Source organism: Salvelinus namaycush, chromosome 20, assembly GCF_016432855.1.
Source record: "Salvelinus namaycush isolate Seneca chromosome 20, SaNama_1.0, whole genome shotgun sequence".
NCBI lineage: Eukaryota > Metazoa > Chordata > Actinopteri > Salmoniformes > Salmonidae > Salvelinus > Salvelinus namaycush.
Genome location: NC_052326.1, coordinates 56,897,428 through 56,911,864, shown reverse-complemented (window position 1 = coordinate 56,911,864; position 14,437 = coordinate 56,897,428). Strand labels below are relative to the sequence as shown.

General features: G+C 44.3%; 1 protein-coding gene across 2 annotated transcripts in view; it reads left to right on the top strand.

Moving 5' to 3' along the window:
• Positions 1-14,437, top strand: part of LOC120065519 (filamin-B) — a 120,775-nt gene that overhangs the window by 44,770 nt on the left and 61,568 nt on the right. For both annotated transcript variants that reach the window (XM_039016582.1, XM_039016581.1), the window contains exons 9-19: positions 520-646; positions 2,516-2,652; positions 3,259-3,452; positions 3,891-4,004; positions 4,075-4,218; positions 5,071-5,194; positions 5,523-5,683; positions 6,004-6,264; positions 12,157-12,274; positions 12,528-12,796; positions 13,436-13,714. In XM_039016582.1, the coding sequence (XP_038872510.1) occupies positions 520-646; positions 2,516-2,652; positions 3,259-3,452; positions 3,891-4,004; positions 4,075-4,218; positions 5,071-5,194; positions 5,523-5,683; positions 6,004-6,264; positions 12,157-12,274; positions 12,528-12,796; positions 13,436-13,714 (1,928 nt within the window). The remainder of the gene's footprint in view (positions 1-519; positions 647-2,515; positions 2,653-3,258; positions 3,453-3,890; positions 4,005-4,074; positions 4,219-5,070; positions 5,195-5,522; positions 5,684-6,003; positions 6,265-12,156; positions 12,275-12,527; positions 12,797-13,435; positions 13,715-14,437) is intronic.

The window sequence follows — 14,437 nt, the reverse complement described above, 5'->3', positions numbered from 1 at the left end:
CCTCTCCATACCTCCCTTCTATCTCTCCCCCTCTCCATACCTCCCTTCTATCTCTCCCCCTCTCCATACCTCCCTTCTATCTCTCCCCCTCTCCATACCTCCCTTCTATCTCTCCCCCTCTCCATACCTCCCTTCTATCTCTCCCCCTCTCCTTCCCTCCCTTCATCCTACTCCACTCTGTAGTAAAAGCTAGCTCCTGCTGATGTCTTTGTAGCAGTGGTCTCCAACCTTTTCTAGCATATCTTTTGTAGTGGACTGGGTGTATTGATACACTGTCAAGTGTTGTAACTTCACCATGCTGCTTTTTTCCAATAGGTTCCCTTTGTGAGGCATTGGTCTATGTGTCTGAAATTCCCTGCTCTTACAATTATCTATGTGTGGGGTACAGAGATTTGTAAAAGAGACCTTGGTGTTAAAATATGACTTCCCTGTTGACAAAGGTTAATAATTATCCTCTCCTCGTCGTCTCTATCCTCTTCTCTCCTCTGCTTCTCCTCTTGTCCTCTTCTCTCCATGTAGAAGGTATGGAGGAGCCAGTGAAACAGAAGGAGTCTGGTGATGGGGTGTTTAACTATGACTATTACCCTCACACCCCTGGGAAGTACACGGTCACCATCACCTGGGGAGGACAGCACATCCCCAAGAGGTGAGATGACTGATCCAGGAGCCCTCTACATACTGGACGTCAAAGCGTCACTTTCCCCATTCTCTATGCTTTGGGTTTGTTCATCAAACAGAAGCTCCAAGTTAGTCACCTGACACGTTCGGGTGAAGTCTTGTTGGTTCCTTTGGGTCACGTCTGACGACTAGAGCTGTTTGTGTGCATGTGGTGGGAGGGGCCTGGCCTATCCATGGCTCATTGTTCGGTCTCTACATGTTAGTATGAACTCACTGTGGTGGTATCTAGGGACTTAGGAGGTGGGGTAGAACGTGGTAGCTAGGGACTTGAGGTGGTCTGGTTGCCTCTGGGGGCGGTGTGGTTGCCTCTGGGGGCGGTGTGGTTGCCTCTGGGGGCGGTGTGGTTGCCTCTGGGGGCGGTGTGGTTGCCTCTGGGGGCGGTGTGGTTGCCTCTGGGGGCGGTGTGGTTGCCTCTGGGGGCGGTGTGGTTGCCTCTGGGGGCGGTGTGGTTGCCTCTGGGGGCGGTGTGGTTGCCTCTGGGGGCGGTGTGGTTGCCTCTGGGGGCGGTGTGTGCTGGAAGACAGACATCCAGTGTCATCATTGTGGTGTTCGCTAACTAATGTGCTGTGTGTTAGCTACCGTAGCGCCAAACATAGCACTGTCTAACATTTTGTATGTCTCCTCACATTTCCCATCACCAGGATCTAGGCTATGTACCCTGAGAAAGAGACTGTTGATTCCAGACAGATTAACTTAACAAGCAACCCTGGAAATTACGCTTTTAGTGTGTGAGAGCTGGTTTCAGCCTGAGGAAATGTAATCATTTTTATGCCACACTGACGACGGAAACCTGTGAAATTCTCTAACTGAAAATAATTAACTGTCACAGTTCGCTGTGAGGGGAGTTAGTCTCTAACATTTTATTAAGCATTTTCCATATCTTCATCAGGGTTTACTACAATGGGGATTGGATTACAGGTTGTAACGTGCTCTTAGAGGGCTCTGGTAATGCTAATACACAGCTTGGAAAGACTGTTTAGGAAAGGGCTCTGGTCTGTTAGTGCTAGACATGGTCTCCTGGAATTACCCCCATGCTGTTACCATGGTGTTACCATTGAACAGGCTCCCAACTGACCGTGTGTGTGTGCCAGTGCTCTCAGGACCAGGTTGAAATGGCTCTCTCAATGGGAAGATTTACCCATTTTGAATGTGATATTGTTTTTGGGCATCTCTGAGTAATGTTCTGTCGATTTTTCCCAGAGTCCTTTAATGTTTTCATGTGTATACGAGCTCTTGATCAGAAACTTGGGGCAAAAATACAGCCGGTATGATGCAAAACTGTTTTCTGTATTTTTGATAATTTTTATCTTAAACTTGATAGCTGACTTGCAAAACATTTTGGGACTAAATCAAGTGGACTAATGAAACAAATACAATGAGTTTTTGAGTGAAATGTTCCTTTTTAAAAGGCCCTAACCACAAGCCCTTTAAAGCCATGTTGTGGAGGGGTTTGCTTGGCTACTACCGTGCCTGAGAGACGGATTAGCTGGTATTACCTCCCAGACAGACTGGGTAGTCTGACTGTTACCACGGTCTGTCTCCGCATTGAACAGGCTCTGTTGACATGCTACAGAGCCTTCAGCTCCCAGCATTACTCACCTTAATGGCTGTCTGCCTCTCCCACTAACTACAGACCTTTTCAAGGCCATGTTCTGAAAACAATCACGTCTTGTTCCTGTGCAGAAAGACACCACTGTACTCGGTAGCGCTGGCAAGGCAAAGGGGACATAAAGCACATGGAAAGGAGATACTACAGGCATGATTATGGGGTTTCAAGAATCCCTCTGTGGAACCAACTCTTTGGAACATATGTCTTACTATTGTGTCTCTGTCCCAGTCCGTTTGAGGTGGGGGTTGGTCCGGAGGCGGGCCACCAGAAGATCAGGGCCTGGGGGCCAGGTCTGGAGGGAGGCATGGTGGGTAAATCCGCTGACTTTGTGGCGGAATCCATCGGCACTGACGTGGGAGTTCTAGGTAAGGACTGTTGAAGATACTGTTTTTTGAATTAAAGCGGTCTATTTGTGCTTTTGGTCTGTAGGCCTACTGCTAATGCATTGACATTGTTCTTCATCAGGTTTTTAAATCAACCAGATGTTGTATATCTGCTTGATGCAGCTTCAAAAAAAGATCTTTAACAAAGCTTTCAGTGAGGCAGTGTTCAGACCAACATGGTGTTTACATTCCCTACAGCACTCATCTGTATATACTGTACTCTATACCATCTACTGCATCTTATGTAATACATGTATCACTAGCCACTTTAAACTATGCCACTTTATGTTTACATTCCCTACATTACTCATCTCATATGTATATACTGTACACTATACCATCTACTGCATCTTGCCTATGCTGCACGGCCATCGCTCATCCATATATTTATGTACATATTCTTATTCATTCCTTTACACTTTTGTGTATAAGGTAGTTGTTGTGAAATTGTTAGTTATTACTGCACGGTCGGAACTAGAAGCACAAGCATTTTGCATTAACATCTGCTAACCATGTATATGTCACCAATAAAATTTGATTTGGTCTTTTGTTATAGAGCTAATAGCCATTCTACCCTCCCTCTAACAGGCTTTGCCATCGAGGGCCCGTCCCAGGCCAAAATAGAGTGTGAGGACCAGAACGATGGTTCATGTGATGTGAAGTACTGGCCGTCGGAGGCAGGGGAGTACGCTGTCCACGTGATGTGTGACGACGACGATATAGAGGACAGTCCCTTCATGGCCTACATCGTCCCTGACAACCAGGACAGCAACCCCAGCTTGGTGAGTGACGTCACTCTTCCTGTCTCCGTAATGAGACCAGTAGAGAGACATTATAGAGGACCTAGTACAGAGCCCCTCTGGGACACCAGTAGTGAGACATTAGAGGACCTAGTACAGAGACCTGGGGGGACACCAGTAGTGAGACATTAGAGGACCTAGTACAGAGCCCCTCTGGGACACCAGTAGTGAGACATTAGAGGACCTAGTACAGAGACCTGGGGGACACCAGTAGTGAGACATTAGAGGACCTAGTACAGAGCCCCTCTGGGACACCAGTAGTGAGACATTAGAGGACCTAGTACAGAGCCCCTCTGGGACACCAGTAGTGAGACATTAGAGGACCTAGTACAGAGACCTGGGGGACACCAGTAGTGTTACTGTTAGTATCTGCTGCTACAGTAGCATAGCTGTAACGGTGTGGTATTGTGATTGTTTCAGGTGAAGGCCTACGGTCCAGGCCTGGAGAAGAGTGGCTGTGTCATCAACAAACCGGCAGAATTCACCGTCAACACTAAGGATGCTGGGACAGGCCCCCTGAAGATCTCTGCCCAGGTAAGACAACCCTACACACGTACACACACACACACAGACTAGTGATAACTATGTTGTCTCTAACCCACAGAGTGCCGAAGGCGGTCCCCTCGACGTTAAGGTGAAGAAGACTGGAGACGGTGTCTATGCCTGTTCCTACACGCCCGTTGCCGCGGTCAAACACACGGTCGCCATCACCTGGGCAGGAGTCAGTGTACCCAACAGTCCCTTCAGGGTAAGACCACCGCAGGACATTGTCCCTGACCAAAACATAACCTCTCTGGAGGCTAATAATAACCTTAGACTAACACTAAAACAACCGCTGTCTGGTGTCGCAAAGGGGAGGGATGACTGTTACATACCCACAACCACTCAGGAGAATATTACTTACCGTAAACGTACCCTAACCACTAGGGACTGTAATCTAACTGACCATTTTGGAGAGTCCTGAAGCTAATCTATCCAATGTCACTCAGGAGAATACAAAAGATGAACCTAAGAAGCCTCTCATTCTGACAACCACACACACACTGAGGAATACTGTACATTTTTGGGTCAGTAACACCACAGAGATGTATAGCTTCTGAGTAATATTGTTGAACTAAGGATGCTACAAATAGCGAGGCCTAATAGTGTTTTGAGCAGTGCTTTTAATTAGGTTGTTCGTGGCTTTTGTAACAATTTTGAAATAAAGAAATGACCTAATCAAATCAGACTTCTGGTAGAACCAAAACTGTCCTTTATATATTGCCTTCACGCCAGTTGACCCCCCCCCCCGCAACTCACGTAGCCTAACTAAAATCAGGACACTGACTTCAGGTCGATGATACAATCGTATGTTAACTATTTTGGGACGGTGTGACACTCCATTGTTTTGTTGTAGTTTACAGGCTGTAAGCTTCTCCTGTTCCTGGTTCCTACAGTTATTGTCCTAAACATTGTTCCTGTCAATTCTCTTAAACTAAAAACAGTTTTGTGCGCTCCAACCTGGGTGGGTGTCCTTTCAGACGGGTTCGGGATAAAGCAGAAGGTGGATTTCCATTGGACGTTGTGTAAAATTGAACAAAGAACTGTTCTTCTTGTGCAGGTGAAGGTTGGGAAGGGCAGCCATCCTCACAAGGTGAAGGTTTTCGGTCCAGGAATAGAGAGGACGGGACTGAAGGCCAATGAACCCACACACTTCACTGTGGACTGCACAGAGGCTGGGGAAGGTAACACACACACACACACGTGGCGACTTGACACAACTGTGGGAAGCTTTGGAGTCAACATGAGCCAGCATCCCTGTGGAACGCTTTCGACACCTTGTAGAGTCCATGACCTGATGAATGGAGGTTATTCTGAGGGCAAAAGGGGGATCAACTCAATATTAGGAAGGTGTTCTTAATGTTTTGTCCACAGTGTGTTTTCCAGGGGACGTGAGTGTGTGTGTGTATATGTGTGTTTTCCAGGGGACGTGAGTGTGTGTGTAAATGTGTATCTATATGTGTGTGTTCCAGGGGACGTGTGTGTGTGTAAATGTATATGTGTGTTTTCCAGGGGACGTGAGTGTGGGTATCAAGTGTGATGCCAATATAATCAGTGATCAAGAGGAGGACGTGGACTTTGATATCATCCCAAATGCTAACGACACCATCACGGTGAAATACATCCCTCCTGGAGCAGGACGTCTCACCATCAAGGTCCTCTTCACTGACCAGGTAGGTGACTGATGGACACACACAGCAGTTTATTAGGCGTAGTTCCCATTGGCTTTTTAGGGCAAAGCAGCACTCTTAGGCCCCAGATTGAGCTTAATCTGTGTCCTAAAGGCTTAATCTGTGTCCTAAAGGCTTAATCTGTGTCCTAAAGGCTTAATCTGGTTACAGGAAACCAGCCCTTAATAATGTGAAACATAATAGCCTGTTCACTTGCCTTAGTGTTTTTTTGTTTTGAATTGTGTTTTTACGCATGTAAGATATGTAAGTTAATGTTCCATCCTGTGCAAATAGGTTTTGTTTAAGGTTTTTCTGTTTTGTAGGAGATTCCCATCAGCCCGTTCAGGGTCAAAGTGGAACCTTCCCATGATGCCTCCAAGGTCAAGGCCGAGGGTCCTGGAGTGGCTCGTTCAGGAGTGGAGTGTGGCAAACCGACCCATTTCACAGTGCACACTAAAGGAGCAGGCAAGGCCCCCGTGGACGTCCAGTTCACTGGTACCGGCAAGGGAGACGCCGTCAAAGACTTTGACATCATCGACAACTACGACTACTCGCATACCGTCAAGTATACACCAATACAACAGGTAACTGTGACTACTCACACACCAAGTATACTGTAATACAACAGGTAACTGACTACTCACACACCAAGTATACTGTAATACAACAGGTAACTGACTACTCACACACCAAGTATACTGTAATACAACAGGTAACTGACTACTCACACACCAAGTATACACCAATACAACAGGTAACTGTGACTACTCACACACCAAGTATACACCAATACAACAGGTAACTGTGACTACTCACACACCAAGTATACACCAATACAACAGGTAACTGTGACTACTCACACACCAAGTATACACCAATACAACAGGTAACTGTGACTACTCACACACCAAGTATACACCAATACAACAGGTAACTGTGACTACTCACACACCAAGTATACACCAATACAACAGGTAACTGTGACTACTCACACACCAAGTATACACCAATACAACAGGTAACTGTGACTACTCACACACCAAGTATACACCAATACAACAGGTAACTGTGACTACTCACACACCAAGTATACACCAATACAACAGGTAACTGTGACTACTCACACACCAAGTATACACCAATACAACAGGTAACTGTGACTACTCACACACCAAGTATACACCAATACAACAGGTAACTGTGACTACTCACACACCAAGTATACACCAATACAACAGGTAACTGTGACTACTCACACACCAAGTATACACCAATACAACAGGTAACTGTGACTACTCACACACCAAGTATACACCAATACAACAGGTAACTGTGACTACTCACACACCAAGTATACACCAATACAACAGGTAACTGTGACTACTCACACACCAAGTATACACCAATACAACAGGTAACTGTGACTACTCACACACCAAGTATACACCAATACAACAGGTAACTGTGACTACTCACACACCAAGTATACACCAATACAACAGGTAACTGTGACTACTCACACACCAAGTATACACCAATACAACAGGTAACTGTGACTACTCACACACCAAGTATACACCAATACAACAGGTAACTGTGACTACTCACACACCAAGTATACACCAATACAACAGGTAACTGTGACTACTCACACACCAAGTATACACCAATACAACAGGTAACTGTGACTACTCACACACCAAGTATACACCAATACAACAGGTAACTGTGACTACTCACACCAAGTATACACCAATACAACAGGTAACTGTGACTACTCACACACCAAGTATACACCAATACAACAGGTAACTGTGACTACTCACACACCAAGTATACACCAATACAACAGGTAACTGTGACTACTCACACACCAAGTATACACCAATACAACAGGTAACTGTGACTACTCACACACCAAGTATACACCAATACAACAGGTAACTGTGACTACTCACACACCAAGTATACACCAATACAACAGGTAACTGTGACTACTCACACACCAAGTATACACCAATACAACAGGTAACTGTGACTACTCACACACCAAGTATACACCAATACAACAGGTAACTGTGACTACTCACACACCAAGTATACACCAATACAACAGGTAACTGTGACTACTCACACACCAAGTATACACCAATACAACAGGTAACTGTGACTACTCACACACCAAGTATACACCAATACAACAGGTAACTGTGACTACTCACACACCAAGTATACACCAATACAACAGGTAACTGTGACTACTCACACACCAAGTATACACCAATACAACAGGTAACTGTGACTACTCACACACCAAGTATACACCAATACAACAGGTAACTGTGACTACTCACACACCAAGTATACACCAATACAACAGGTAACTGTGACTACTCACACACCAAGTATACACCAATACAACAGGTAACTGTGACTACTCACACACCAAGTATACACCAATACAACAGGTAACTGTGACTACTCACACACCAAGTATACACCAATACAACAGGTAACTGTGACTACTCACACACCAAGTATACACCAATACAACAGGTAACTGTGACTACTCACACACCAAGTATACACCAATACAACAGGTAACTGTGACTACTCACACACCAAGTATACACCAATACAACAGGTAACTGTGACTACTCACACACCAAGTATACACCAATACAACAGGTAACTGTGACTACTCACACACCAAGTATACACCAATACAACAGGTAACTGTGACTACTCACACACCAAGTATACACCAATACAACAGGTAACTGTGACTACTCACACACCAAGTATACACCAATACAACAGGTAACTGTGACTACTCACACACCAAGTATACACCAATACAACAGGTAACTGTGACTACTCACACACCAAGTATACACCAATACAACAGGTAACTGTGACTACTCACACACCAAGTATACACCAATACAACAGGTAACTGTGACTACTCACACACCAAGTATACACCAATACAACAGGTAACTGTGACTACTCACACACCAAGTATACACCAATACAACAGGTAACTGTGACTACTCACACACCAAGTATACACCAATACAACAGGTAACTGTGACTACTCACACACCAAGTATACACCAATACAACAGGTAACTGTGACTACTCACACACCAAGTATACACCAATACAACAGGTAACTGTGACTACTCACACACCAAGTATACACCAATACAACAGGTAACTGTGACTACTCACACACCAAGTATACACCAATACAACAGGTAACTGTGACTACTCACACACCAAGTATACACCAATACAACAGGTAACTGTGACTACTCACACACCAAGTATACACCAATACAACAGGTAACTGTGACTACTCACACACCAAGTATACACCAATACAACAGGTAACTGTGACTACTCACACACCAAGTATACACCAATACAACAGGTAACTGTGACTACTCACACACCAAGTATACACCAATACAACAGGTAACTGTGACTACTCACACACCAAGTATACACCAATACAACAGGTAACTGTGACTACTCACACACCAAGTATACACCAATACAACAGGTAACTGTGACTACTCACACACCAAGTATACACCAATACAACAGGTAACTGTGACTACTCACACACCAAGTATACACCAATACAACAGGTAACTGTGACTACTCACACACCAAGTATACACCAATACAACAGGTAACTGTGACTACTCACACACCAAGTATACACCAATACAACAGGTAACTGTGACTACTCACACACCAAGTATACACCAATACAACAGGTAACTGTGACTACTCACACACCAAGTATACACCAATACAACAGGTAACTGTGACTACTCACACACCAAGTATACACCAATACAACAGGTAACTGTGACTACTCACACACCAAGTATACACCAATACAACAGGTAACTGTGACTACTCACACACCAAGTATACACCAATACAACAGGTAACTGTGACTACTCACACACCAAGTATACACCAATACAACAGGTAACTGTGACTACTCACACACCAAGTATACACCAATACAACAGGTAACTGTGACTACTCACACACCAAGTATACACCAATACAACAGGTAACTGTGACTACTCACACACCAAGTATACACCAATACAACAGGTAACTGTGACTACTCACACACCAAGTATACACCAATACAACAGGTAACTGTGACTACTCACACACCAAGTATACACCAATACAACAGGTAACTGTGACTACTCACACACCAAGTATACACCAATACAACAGGTAACTGTGACTACTCACACACCAAGTATACACCAATACAACAGGTAACTGTGACTACTCACACACCAAGTATACACCAATACAACAGGTAACTGTGACTACTCACACACCAAGTATACACCAATACAACAGGTAACTGTGACTACTCACACACCAAGTATACACCAATACAACAGGTAACTGTGACTACTCACACACCAAGTATACACCAATACAACAGGTAACTGTGACTACTCACACACCAAGTATACACCAATACAACAGGTAACTGTGACTACTCACACACCAAGTATACACCAATACAACAGGTAACTGTGACTACTCACACACCAAGTATACACCAATACAACAGGTAACTGTGACTACTCACACACCAAGTATACACCAATACAACAGGTAACTGTGACTACTCACACACCAAGTATACACCAATACAACAGGTAACTGTGACTACTCACACACCAAGTATACACCAATACAACAGGTAACTGTGACTACTCACACACCAAGTATACACCAATACAACAGGTAACTGTGACTACTCACACACCAAGTATACACCAATACAACAGGTAACTGTGACTACTCACACACCAAGTATACACCAATACAACAGGTAACTGTGACTACTCACACACCAAGTATACACCAATACAACAGGTAACTGTGACTACTCACACACCAAGTATACACCAATACAACAGGTAACTGTGACTACTCACACACCAAGTATACACCAATACAACAGGTAACTGTGACTACTCACACACCAAGTATACACCAATACAACAGTTGAGTCAAGGCACCAGACATGGGTTCAAATAGTATTTAACATATTTCGTAACGTTGAGTTTGCTCTAGCCTGTCTGGATTGCCATTTTGAGTGTTCTGTTGGTCAGATAAGCCAGGCAAGCGAGCACAGCTAAAGTATTTTAAACTATTTCAAATAGTTTTTGAAACATCTCTGTCAACGTTATTGTGTTAAAATGGCCATCCCTTATTTAGTGGTTCTTCCAGCCAGATAACAGAGCTCCGCAGTGGATGTGTCATAATACCCATAAAACCTAGCGGTCAAACTGAAATGTTTCCAATCATTTTTCCACCATTCATGTTTCCCCATAGGGGGTTTTAGAAACACTTAAAATAAGGGCTGTGTTTCATGTTGACTTACCCCGGAGTGATGTTTTGATAACCATGTAAATCTTTAAAAGGACAATGTGACTGATCAATATGTTCGTCCATATTTACTCTCCGATTCAAAAATGCTAATTAGCATCAAAGTAGACATCGTGCAAAACTACAAATCCCTGCAAGCTCCTGCACATCATCTCTAGCTGTAACCTTTGCTAAACAAGTATTGTGTCCATGTTAAACTTGCACAAGACAGTTCACAGAATTGTCCATTCAAAGATGATACCAAATCACCAAGATATTTATAGTCCTTTATAATAACCACATTTGCATTAAATTTGCGTTTCATTTTTTGCGTATAAATACAGGCGACTATATAGATAAGTCACCTTGTCCTAGAGAGATTTACATGGTTAACAAAACGTCACTCCAGGGTAAGTCAACATGAAACACAGCCCTTATTGGAAGTGTTTCTAAAACCCCCCTATGGGGAAAAATGAAGGGTGGAAATTATTGGAACCATTTCCATGTTTGACTGCTTGGTTTTATGGGTATTATGACTCATACTCCAATCAAATCACATTTTATTGGTCACATACACATGGTTAGCAGATGTTAATCCGAGTAGCTAATGCTTCTAGTTCCGACAGTGCAGTAATATCTAACAAGTAATCTCACAATTCCACAACTACCTAATGGATTAAGGAATGGCATAAAATATATAAATATATGGATGAACAATGACAGAGCGCTACTGTGGTACTCTGTAGAATCCTGTCAAGGGACAGGTCCTCTATTTACCAGACATTCTTCATCTGTGATCACTAGTATAGGTAAAAGCTCAATTAACGTGTTGTGTTGCTCTCTCTGTGTCGCTCTGTCTGTCTCCCTCGCTCTCTCTCGCTCTGTGTCCTGCTCTGTCTCCCTCGCTCTCTCTCTCTGTTGCTCTCTCTGTGTCGCTCTGTCTGTCTCCCTCGCTCTCTCTCTCTGTTGCTTTCTCTCTCTGTCTGTCTGTCTCCCTCGCTCTCTCTGTGTTGCTCTCTCTGTCTCCCTCTCTCTCTCTGTCTCGCTAGGGAGAGATGGTTATCATCATAACCTTTGGAGGAGATGTCATCCCCAAGAGTCCCTTTGCTGTGGGAGTGGCTGCTCCTCTGGATGTCACCAAAGTCCAGGTCAACGACCTTGATGGCAGTAAGTAGTGTTAACCTCTGACTAGCGGACGCTAGCTTCCTCTATCAGCTGAATGCTTCCCAGCTGGTGTTAAGCAGCCTCTATCGTGCTACGACGGTTTGCCATTTCAGGAGGAGTCCTTTTCATTAAAACCCCTTCCCTACCACTAGTGGAGGTGAAGAAGTGTTACCCATGTGCCTTTGTGGGATTGTCTTGGTGCTTTAGAAAGGCTATGTGCCGAAATGTTCAACTATATCTCCTCTTGTTTGTTCAGGAGTGGAGGTGGGGCAGGACCAGGAGTTTGTGGTGGGCACCAAGGGAGCGGGAGGCCAGGGTAAACTGGAGGTCAAGATCAGCAGCCCTAGCGGTAAGCATGTCCCCTGTGTGCTGGAGGCTCAGCCCGGGAAGAGACCCGAGAACAGCACGGTGAAGTACATCCCCAAGGAGGAAGGTCTCTACGCTGTGGAGGTGACCTACGATGGACACCCAATCCCAGGCAGTCCCTTCCCTGTGGAGGCCACACTGCCTCCAGACCCCAGCAAGGTACAGCCATACACTGATGTACAATGTACATGACTTTGTAGTTGTCATACGTCTCAATGTAATTACCTTGTAGTTTCATGATAGATTATTTCATGATTGATTTGTTTATTGTATGTATTATGAATCGCCATTAGTTATTGCCAAGGCAGCAAGCTACTCTTCCTGGGGTCCATCAAAAATTAAGGCAGTTATATACAATTTATAAACATTAAAATAAATTTCACAAAAGATTTCACAATACATTGTGTGTCCTCAGGCCACTACACTACAACACACAATCTCTATATGTGTATATTTCCTGTTGTGTGTGTCTCTTCACAGTCTCCGCTGTTCCATAATGTGTGTTTTTATCAGTTTTTTAAAAATCTAATTCTACTGCTGCATCAGTTACCTGATGTGGAATAGAGATCCATGTAGTCATGGCTCTATGTAGTACTGTGCTCCTCCCACAGTCTGTTCTGGACTTGGGGACTGTGAAGAGACCTCTGGTGGCATGTCTTGTGGGGAATGCATGGGTGTCTGAGCTGTGTGCCGGTAGTTTAAACAGACAGCTCGGTGCATTCAACATGTCAATACTTATAACAAAAACACAAGTAGTGATGAAGTGCTTGCTGACAGTGGTTTTGTCCCTCCCTCCAGGTGAAGGCGTTTGGTCCAGGTCTGAAGGGAGGGCTGGTGGGTAATCCTGCCGAGTTCACCATCGACACTAAAGGTGCAGGGACCGGTGGCCTGGGCCTGACTGTGGAGGGGCCCACCGAAGCCAAGATCGAGTGCTCTGATAACGGGGACGGGACATGTAGCGTGTCGTACCTTCCCACGGAGCCAGGAGAGTACCTGGTGAACATCCTGTTTGAAGAGACACATATCCCAGGATCCCCCTTCCATGCTGACGTCAACTACCCCTTTGACCCCACCAAGGTAGGGATATATGTGCAGATACGCGCACGCTTTCTCACACGGGTTAACTGTAGCTCGGATGGTGGAGCATGGTGCTTGCAATGCCAGGGTAGTGAGTTCAAATCCCGGGACCACCTATACTTAGTCATGTGTGCACAATTTTTAAGTTATTTTGAATTAAAAGCATCTGTTTAATAGCACATTATAATATATAAAGTGCCTTTGGGAAGTATTCAGACCACTGTAAAAAAAAAAATATATATATTTTATTTTATTACATTTTAGCCTTATTCTAAAATTGATTAAATCGTTTTTTTCATCATCAATTTACTCACAATACCCCAAAAGGACAAAGCAAAGAAAGGGGTTTTAGACATTTTTGCACATCGATTAAATAAACAATATGATATTTACATAATTATGCAGACCTGTTACTCAGTACTTTGTTGAAGCACCTTTGGCAGTGATTACAGCCTCGATCTTCTTGGGTATGATGCTCCAAGCTTGGCACACCTGTATTTGGGGAGTTTCTCCCATTCTTCTCTGCAGATCCTCTCAAGCTCTGTCAGGTTGGATGGGGAGCGTCGCTGCACAGCTATTTTCAGGTCTCTCCAGAGATGTTCGATTCTGTTCAAGTCCGGGCTCTGGCTGGGTTACTCGAGGACATTCAGAGACTTGTCCTGAAGCCACTCCTGCGTTGTCTTGGCTGTGTGCTTAAAGTCATTGTTCTATTGGAAGGTGAAC